We start from the raw sequence: 10,459 nt of genomic DNA, 5'->3' as shown, positions 1-10,459 counted from the left end.
GATGACCTCTCTCTCATTTCTGATTTTAGTAATTTGTGTTTTCTTTTTTTTTTCTTGGTTAGCCTGGCTAGAGATTTATCAATTTTATTAATCCTTTCAAAGAAATAGCTTTTACTTTTTTTGATTTTTCTCTATTAATTTCTTTTCAACTTCATTGATTTCTGCTCCAATTTTTCTTTTATTCTGCCTAATTTGGATTTAATTTGTTTTCCTTTTTCTAGTTTAGTTGCATTGTAGTCTGAGAGTATACATTGTATGATTTTCACTCTTTTAAGTATTTTAAGGTATGTTCAATGACTCAGAATGTGGTCTATCTTAGTAAATGTTCCATGTAAGCGTGAGAAGAATGTATTCTGCTGTTGTTGGTTGAAGTAATCTATAAATTTTAATTAGAACCAGTTGATTGGTCATGACACTGTTCAGTTTAATTATATCCTCACTCGTTTTCTGCCTTCTATCTTTCGATTGCTAGTCACAGGGCGTTGAAGTCTTCAACTATAATATCGGATTTTTCTATTTCTCCTTGTAGTTCTGTCTGTTTGCCTCATCTATTTTGGTGTTCTGTTCACATCTGAAGTGTGAAAATAATCATTTAATTTAAATTGATAATCTTATTAATTAGAGGTGAGATTGAGTTATATATATATATATCAGTTGTTTATTTTTCATATCCTGTGAACTTTTTATATTTTTTAATGTTCTATTGTAGTTTTTTTCCCCCCTCTAACAGACTACATATAGATGTAGGTCTCCTTTTGTTTATTTTCCCTGAAACATGATGAGTCTTTTTCATCATCAAGGGAAATTTATATTCTCTGGCCTCCATATCTGTCATCTCCTCTGTCCTTGTTTTTGTGTTTTTGCCCTTTTTGGACACACTTTTCGTTTTAATGTGAGTCACCCACGACTTCAATTATGCTTTTGCTCTCTTGAATTATTTTAATTCTACTTCTGTATCTTTTGTTTCCTGCTCTCCTTTCTTAGTGTAATGAGTAAAAGAATAGGCCATGGAGTCAAATTGTCAAGGCTTGAATCCTGATTCCAATCCTTAGTAGTTGGGTGACCTTAGTCCCTCTCAGTTTTCTCAGTTATAAAAAGGGGACAATAACAGTAGTATGCATTTATGGTGTTCTCATAAGAATTAAATGGGTTAATATATGTAAAAATACTTAGAATGAAGCATGGTATATAGAAAATGCCCAATAAGTATTAGCCATTTTTATTGCCATTATCCTCATCATCGTCTCTGTTATTAGTTCACCCATCTTTCTTTCTTATCTTACTTCTTCATCCTCGCCTGTTTTTTTCTCTTATGGCTTTCTGTTCCTTTTTCATTTTTTAAAAAATGGTATGTTTTCGCACCCTATTTCAGATACCAGTTTCCTGAAATTTGGTTCAAGTCCCATATTAAACGAGATTCAGAGGAATACTTTTCAAGTCTAATCTCCATATTATGTTCTTTTATGCTGCAGTGCTTTTTTCACAGATTCCAATCGTCGTTTTCTGCTTTCCCCATCCTTCATGCTCCATGTCAGCAAAGATGGTGCACAAAGTGCTCCCGAGCACACTCTCAGCCCACTTCGTGACATCTTTCCTTTCCTTCTGCCGCCGAAGGGCTAGTCAGACTAAATGGCATCTTACAAGTGATTGGTGTGAACATGAACATGTTCACAGAAAGCTAAGCTCTACTTCTGTCCCCGTGGTAATCATACATCTCCCTTCCTGCTAGTTTTCAAAAGTCTCACTGCTTTTGGACATGATCAGGGTAAAAAATATTCATAAAACACCTTAAAAATAAACCCAAATGTTGTAAACTCTGCTCTAGAATAAGGAGCAACAGGATGGCCAAGTTCTAGTGACCACATCTGATGCACTAATGTCATCCGTCGGAGGCAGCCCCTTCTATGTGTTCCGTCCACGAACATATGGAAAAAAGGAAGTTTCTCCAAGACAGAGGCACCTGTGGCTCTTTACTTTGGAAGGCAGCTATGCTCACCCCTATACCAAAGATATAACCTGTGCGTCTGCACGCTGGAAGGGCCGTGAGGAATACACTGGTGGGGTCTGGTATCTTTCCTAACACAATTTCCCGAGGTCAGACTTCTCAATCCAGCTCATCTGCTATCTAGTTAGTGGAGATTTTGCCCAGTTTCCTTCAGTCTTCATTTTCAGTGACATCATTTACCTCTTTTTCTTGGGCTTTAGTAGGAAACTGCACAGCTCCTAGCCAGAACCCATTTGGATCAAAAGATGTGTTTTAGATGCTAAATATGCTTTCTTTTTAAATATAAAAGTTTTATTGAGGCATAATTTACATACCATAAAATTTGCCCATTTAAGTGTACAAATTAGTGGTTTTCAGTAAATTTATGTAGTTATGCAGCTGTCACCATAATCCAATTCTAGAACATTGGAACATTAGAACAGATTTGAAGCATACATCACCCCAGTAAAGTCCTTCCTGTCCATTTTCAATTAATTCTATTCCCATAGATTTGCCTTTTCTGGATTCGTATGCACGGAATCACGTAACACCTGGTCCCTGGCATCTAGTTTTGAGCACACTTTCGTGTAACCATCTTAAAAAGCTTAAAACGCCTTTCTAGTCTTTCCACGAAGGTTCAGAGTTAAAATTCTCATGAGCTCCAAGGAGGCCTTCTCTGACCTCATGGGACATTATGACATTTCTGGGCTTTTCATGATCTAGGAGTCATGGGGAAAATGGACCCCTCAGACCAGAGCCGAAGGAACCACAAGGGGAGCATGCGTGCACTCAGGAGAGCAAGCAGGCATCACATCATCTGACACGAACTCTTGTCTGTTGACCCAGGGCTTTATTTGTTCAGAAAGCGCCAGAGTTCTCTATTCACCCTTTGAAAAGTCACCCACTTCTCTGTGGAAAAGTTCACCTTATTCTCCCAGGTGAAGGAGAGAAAGATGGAGCAGGGGTGGGGCGAGTCAGGAGTAATGGAAGTCGTTTGTCTTCCTGGGTTTCTGCCGTCCTCCCCTTCCTGCCCTTGAACTCAGACCAGAGTGAGCTATAGTCACAGCGCAGAGTGAACAGGATTCATCACTATGATGAGAACCGAGGAAACCCAGAGCCGGAAGTTATCAAGTGCTTTCTGTGTGCTCAGAGCTGTGCTAAATGTTTGGGACACATCTATCTCACTCACCCCCTGCAGTGATTTTCTAAGCTGGACGTAAAATCAGGCCAATTTTACAGATGCGCAAGTGGTAACCTTAGCCAAGGTCATACAGCTGACAAATTCACTTTTACTCAGTTGAGCCTTTTCTCTTTGGCCTAAATGTGTCTATCAAGCCACAGAGTAGCTCTAGCTAATAACATCAGCAAGGGAAGGGGCTGGGGTAAGCGCTTTTCTAAACCTTGCTTTCAGTGTCTTCTTTTTATTTTATTGCAAAAACAATTCAATTCTATTAAATAAAAAATGACCGAAAAGTATCTCTGTGTTCATACCTCTCTATCACAGGTATTTCAGTTAAAAAAAAAAACAAAAAACTTTTCCTGTCTTGTTTGTCTGCTTTCATCTTTTTACATAGTTGCCATAATGGTATATATTCCATTTTTTATTCTTCTGTTTTCATTTGTCATTGTTCCTTAAAGCATTGTCCGTGCTTAGTTTTTGCAACTACCACTTCAATGACTGCAAAATATTCCATTCATCTTAAAAGATCATTTTGACTGAGCTCCCCAATGTGGGACATGCAAACTATTTCCAAAATTTTGCTCTCACAGATGGTGCTGCATACTCATGTATAGAGGTTATTTTCATCGCGATTTATTTCCTTAGGATGAATTCCCAGCAGTGGGATTTCTGACGTAGACTCGAGGCCATTTTCGTGGCCCTGTAAGCATAGTGCCAGACGGCTTTCTAGAAGTGTTGTGCCAGATGGACTTCCAGGTAGAGTCGCACAGTGACGTCGGATAACAGAAGCTCGCCCCTTTAACACCTAATGAAACGAACAACGGCAATGACGGGCATTTTAAGCCTAAAAATCCCCTGGCGATTACCGGTCATCACCAACATGGTGAAAAGTGGACTGCAGCGGTGACTGGGCAGCTGTGGAAAACGACGAAGAGAAACCTTCAAGCAGGAAACCCCTGCGTCGTTCTGCAGGATCCGAGCGGAAGCGGGAGACAATGCCCGGGTCTGCATCTTTCAGAGCCCCGTGCCAGGTTGGGGATGCGCGCCGAATCCTACCGGCATGTTGCTAGCTGGGGTGGGAGAGGGTGGACTCATCAATCAGGGAAGCTGGCCATATTTCAGACAGTGCAGAGCCCAGCAAGGGCAGTGTTTCTGTTTACCCAATCCTCATGACCTTGGGCTACAGAGAAGAAAGCTATCCACCGAGTCTGGAGTCATGGTTAAGGAAGTGGTAGAGATAAACTAGCCCCAGAAAACATTGGGAAAGATGTCAAGAAGAACTTGCCTGATTATATCAGAGCAAGGATGGCATGGAAACTATGCAAACACTGGGGAGAAAGTGACAGAGTGACAGACAGAGAGAGAGAAAGAGAGAGAGAGAGAATCTAAATGAAAGTATGACCTAAGAAACAGAAAACATTTCTGTTGGAAGAACTTAGTCATAAAACGAATTTAATTTTTTAAAAGTTCACAGATGAACAGCGTGTTACTGGCAAAAGGGTAGATATATAGATCAGTGGAATAGAATTGAGGGTCCAGACATAAGCCTTTCATGTTTATGGTAACTTGGCTTTTGACAAGGATACCAAGAGAATCGAATAGGAAAAGAATAATCTTCTCAACAAATGGTGCTGGGCAACTGACTATTTGCATGTGAAGAAATGAATTTGGACCTCTGGTTCACACCATAGTCAAAAATTAACTCGAAATGGATTGAAGGCCTAAATTTAAGAGTTCAAACTATAAAATTCTTAAAAGAAAACATAGGTGCAAATCCTCATGGCCTTGGACTATGCAGTGGTTTCTTAGGACACCGAAAACAAGTAACAAAAGAGAAAAGAGGTAAAGTGGACTTTATCCAAATTAAACCTTTTTGTGTTTCAAAGGATAATATCAAGAAAGTGAAAAGACAGCTCACAGAATGTGTGAAATTTTTTGCAAATCATATATCTCACAAGGGACTCGTATTTAGAATATATGAAGAAGTATTACAATTCAATAACAAAAAGACAGATGACCCGATTAAAAAATGTGTGAAGTAACCAAATAGACATTTCTCCAAAGAGGGCATACAAAAAGCCACTAGCACATGACAAGGTGCCCAGCGTGATTAGCCATCAGGAGAATGCACGTCGAAAACACGATGCCACCTCACAGCTAAGCTGGGAATAATAAAAGAGATGGAAAACAAGTGTTGATGAGAACCTGGGAAAATTGGAGCCCTCACATACTAATGGAAATTACATAATGGAACTGTAAAATGGGACAGCAGCTTTAGAAAACAGAATCCGACAGTTCCTCAAAATTAAACAGAGTTCCCAAAGACCCAGCAACTCCACTCGTAGGCATATGCCCAAGAGAAACAAAAACATACGTCCACACAAAAATTTGTCCACAAACCTTCATAGGAGCATTATTCATACTGGCCAAAAGGTGGAATCGACCGAAATGTCATCAACTGATGAATAAATACATAAAATATAGTATATCCGTACAATGAAATATTAGTCAACAATAAAAGAAATGAAGAAATACATGCTATGACGCAGATGAACCTTAAAAACATCATGATAAATGAAAGAAGCCGGTCACCAAAGAACACATATTGTATGATATCATTCATATGAAATGTCCAGAAGAGGCAAATCCATAGAGATGAGAGTAGATTAGCAGTTGCCTGGGGCTGTGGGGGTGGGTGATGGGCAGGAGGGGATTCGAGGGGTTACAGCTAAGGGGTGCAGGTTTTCTTTTTTGATAATGAGACATCCTATTATTGGTTATGGTGATGGCTGCACAGTTCTGTAAATATTAGTATATTCACATATACAAATATTTTTAGTAAACCATTAAATTGTATACTCGAAATTGGTGAATTATATCTCGATAAAGCTGTCTTTTAAAAGTTTGTAGCTAAGGTGATACAAACTGTAGGATTAGAGGAAAAGAGGGATTGAGATACCAAAGAAACAATTTGAGAACTGAACAAAACTATTAATAATCTAATCAATAAATTAGAACCAGCGAGGAAGAAAGCATACGAGTCTAGATATGTAATAAATGACTTAGAGAAAAGGTTCGAGATGATTAAACTTATTACAGAAGAAAAAGACAAATGCATTAAAGCAATTATAAATATAGTTGATCTAAAGGCCAAAAAATGCTAATTCCTTAAGTAGGTAACCCAATAAGTAGTATAGACAATACATACAAAATATAAATGTGGAAATTCTTCCTAAAATGAAGAACTGTTCCTACAAATTGTAAGAGTATGCTACGTTCCAAGAAAAACTGATATAGAATAATCAACCAAAAGAAATAACCTGATTAAATTATCGGACTCCAGGGTAAAAGAGATTCCATCAGATACTGAGATAGGAAATAAAGTCAACAAAGGGGTAAATATCTGATGGGCCTCTAACCTACGCACAACAACTTAAAATGCAAGGAAATAATAAAACAATCATCTGCAGAATTCTGAGGGCAAGAAAATGTGACAAGAATATTACTTTTAGCCAAGCGACTTTTCAAATACAAAAGCAACAGGCAGGCATTCTTAACCATGTAAGAACTGACAAGATGAGCCTAAGTCCCTGCTCGGGAAAAAAAAAAACCCATGAAATCAGCCAACTAAGAGACGGCTCAAAAAACTCTTATGCGGTCTGCGTCAAAAGGCTTGCGTTTGAGCAGCGAATCTCATCAAATATAGACCTAAAGACTACGGAACCAGGGAACTGTGGCGACAGAACAAATTGGATGTTATAAACCATGACAAAGTAAAAGTTACATCATTATCAACAACGAAAGGAGCCAGAGGAGGGGCATGGTGGGGTTCGTCAGTTCATAGTTTGTAAAGGGACTGATAAGATCGGTCTAACACTGAGTCACGTGCACCTGCAAATAAAACACGGTGTCAGGATTGGCTTCAGAATACTCCAGACGAAGAAAGGAAAGTGCGGTGGGGAGGTCAGGAGGGAAGAAGGGAGAAAAGCAAATATGGTGGTGGCTGGTGATGGGGACATGGACCAGACGAGAATCAGGATTGTTGATAATCGTTGAAGCCGGATGATGGATACTTGGCCGTTTATTATAATATTCTTCTTACCGTCATGTATTCTTTCGTTTTTGACAACAAAACTTTAAAATACGATAACAAAATTGGATTGAATTATTTTTTTTTAAAGCATAGGGACTTTAACCATTTAATGACTCACCTTATATTTTTAGTTATTATTTTCGAAGCAGCTTTTAGGAACCAGTTTCTTTTGTCGCAAATAACGGTTTATCTGAAGTTCGGCAGGTCCTTCTGTTTCCTGTCAGCTTCTTTTCTTCTATTAGATTCGAGTAAAGTTCAATTTAACATCTTTATTTTAAAATAGTATGCATCAAGTTATCCCATTCTCGTAAAATCCTTTCTTTCGTCTGTCCGCCCTTCCATCTTCACTGCGTTTGCCTAGAGAGAGGGCTGGAAGGATTGCCATCAAAAGTTATTTCTGGACGGAAGGTTTAGGGTGCTTTATTGCCTTTTCTTATTATTGTTCTTTTCGACACTTCCTGTTTACATTATTAAAATAATTGGATGATCTGTACAAAGAGAACCTATCATTTTTCTACAAATAATCATTACTCTTTAAAAGGTGTTCTGGTGTATAGTTTCCCAACGAAGTGGAAGTTTCAGCACAGCTGTGCACGCACTGGTAGTTATACATTTGCAGACGCCTCTAGCAGAAATAGTTAAATATCTCAGATATGAAATGCAACCCCCGCTGTGCTAACGGCCTGGTCTGTTTCTTTGGGTCCAGGAAGCATCTACGATTTTTATTTCCTCAAGCAAGGTAGTGGACACTGGTGCAATTGGACAGAGTACATCACCAAAGAGGAGGAAACTATCCCAAGCAACGCAAAGGTAAAGGAGGGGTATTGGCTGTGGAGCTTTGGCTTCCACAATGGCCTGGTCATTTTCTAAGGCAGAAGAATTCATATCATTTCTATGTTAGCATTTCGGAGAATGTTTGTTAGAGAAAGCTTCAAATGTGAGCTGGGGTGAGCCCGCAAGAGCACGAACTTGAGAATTAGAGACTCAGATTTCTTACTCAGCCTTCGTCCTCTCTGCCTCAGTTTACTCAACTACAAAATAACAGAAAAAAAATACTTGAACGGTGGTTGCACGGATTGGCGACAATATACATGAGCACATAGCACATACTACGTGCTCGATGAATAGTGGCTACTCTTCTGATTATTATCATTATCAGGAATGCCAGGTGGTCATCAGGCCACCTCTTAAGACATCTCAGCCAAAAAGGATCCTTGCCTTTTCTTGCAAATCCCCCAAGAAAGGTTTTCTTTACCAGAATTCTCAGAAAAACAGGTTCTGATTAATAGGTTTTCTGGTTAGCAGATGACTCACCTACGACTCATTTCCAGTGGACATAATTTCTCTTTCAAGAAGCGGGGAGGGGCGCAGCGATTGTAAATCATTCAGGCCCCGAATGGAGCGGAAGAGGGTGATGGGAAGTGGGAATATTGGCAAGTCAGACACCAGGCAGTACCACAGCTGCTCGTGAAAAGGGTGCCATAAGCAGGGGTGAATGTGAAGAAACCCCTGACCCCCCTCTCAGCCAAGCGGTAGGGATGGCACATGGAGGCAGACAGGTTGGTTCCCAACAGTGGCCTCCGAGGGCAACAGCTATGGACTCATCCTGATTGTAATTAGTGTTTATAATATGCCAGTTTGGTGATTCAGAATATAGACTTTACAATCAGACCAGCGGGGACTCAAATCCCTGCATTTCCACTCACTCGCTGTGTTGCAGAAGGGCGCTGGGCCTCAGTTTCCTCATCCAGGGACTCAAAGCAGGGACAATAACGCCCAGTTTCCTCAGTTTCCTCAAAGCAGGGACAATAACGCCCATCTTTACATGTGTGGTCTCATTTAATCCTTAAAACAGCTCAGCTCAGAACTAGGGGCTGTTGTTATCCCATTTCACAGATGAAGAGACTGAGGCCCCTGGAGAGATTCGATGCTCACTCAAGGTCAAAACGATAGTGAAGGATGGAGCTGAATGGGTTGTAAGGGGGAAGCGGGCCCTCTGAATGCTGAGACCCGGCTTCCCGGGCCCAGCACCAAGCCTCTCGCGTGTCTCTGTGGCGCAGGTTTCAGAGCTCATCATCCCCACCATGGAGACAGCCCGGCAGTCGTTTTTCCTGAAAACGTACCTGGACCATAAGATTCCAATGCTATTTGTGGGACCCACGGGCACTGGCAAATCAGCCATCACCAACAACTTCCTTCTTCACCTTCCCAAAAACACCTACCTGCCCAACTGCATCAATTTCTCTGCCAGAACCTCAGCCGGTCAGACCCAGGATATCATCATGTCCAAGCTGGATCGACGGCGGAAGGGCCTCTTTGGGCCTCCCATAGGGAAGAAGGCGGTGGTATTCGTAGGTAAGGTGATGACCTGGATCTGGGCACAAGCAGATTCTTCCGCTCCGGGCTGCGGCAAAGCTGAACCTCCCTTTGTCCGGGCGTTCGTTCTACAGTTCTGTTCCTCTCTCCAAGATGAAATGTTTCCGGTCAATATAATTTAATATTCCCTCCCTCCCCTCTGTTCCTTCCTTCTTTAATTTTGTCTGGTCTTTCCTTTCGTCCTCCTTTCATTACCAAGTATTCATTGACCAAGTACGATGGGACAGATTTTCAGTAAGTAAGACACGGCCCAGGCCTGGTGCCTGAGGCAGGCTTTCGGTTTCCCCTGGGGGAAGCCGAGCCCCTGACGGGCGGGCTGCCTCTGGTGAGAAGCGGTTCCAGAACAGGATGAGGGCATTTGCCCTCCGGCATCTCCAAAAGCAACACAAGCTCTATGATAACACCCTTGTTCCATTTTGTGTCCCATAAACCTGTTGTCAGTAAGTGAAGAAGCCCAACAGTTGCCAAATAAATATTTGTGAAATACGCACATGGAATTTCCCCAGGATCTCACCTGTTTACAAAGCGCGTCTTCATTTATGTCCACGGAGCCTCACAACCCTGTGAGGTTATTCACCATCATTAGCATTTTATTAGGCAGTTAACTGAGGCTCCCGAAGATTGAATTCCCTGTTCAGAGGCAAACACCTAGAAAATTCTGGAGCTGTGACCCAAGCCCAGGTTTCTTGGTGCCAAATACATTCTCATTTGGTAATAGTTAATTCCCTACTCCTCTGGGTTATCGCACTGTCTTTAAAATTCAGGTCTCGATAGCGAAATTGTGTGTATTTGTATCCTCGCTCGCTCACCTCAGTTCTTTAAAGGC

At 41.0% G+C, this 10,459-nt stretch overlaps 1 protein-coding gene across 1 annotated transcript in view; it reads left to right on the top strand.

Annotated features, from left to right (window-relative positions):
- The window catches only part of DNAH3 (dynein axonemal heavy chain 3), a 149,540-nt gene that overhangs the window by 98,472 nt on the left and 40,609 nt on the right, over positions 1-10,459 (top strand). Inside the window, exons 41-42 of the mRNA XM_023523811.1 lie at positions 7,964-8,067; positions 9,318-9,612. Of these exons, the coding sequence (XP_023379579.1) occupies positions 7,964-8,067; positions 9,318-9,612 (399 nt within the window). The remainder of the gene's footprint in view (positions 1-7,963; positions 8,068-9,317; positions 9,613-10,459) is intronic.

Source organism: Pteropus vampyrus, unplaced genomic scaffold, assembly GCF_000151845.1.
Source record: "Pteropus vampyrus isolate Shadow unplaced genomic scaffold, Pvam_2.0 Scaffold417, whole genome shotgun sequence".
In the NCBI taxonomy this organism is placed as follows: Eukaryota; Metazoa; Chordata; class Mammalia; order Chiroptera; family Pteropodidae; genus Pteropus; species Pteropus vampyrus.
This window is presented reverse-complemented; position numbering and strand designations above follow the sequence as displayed.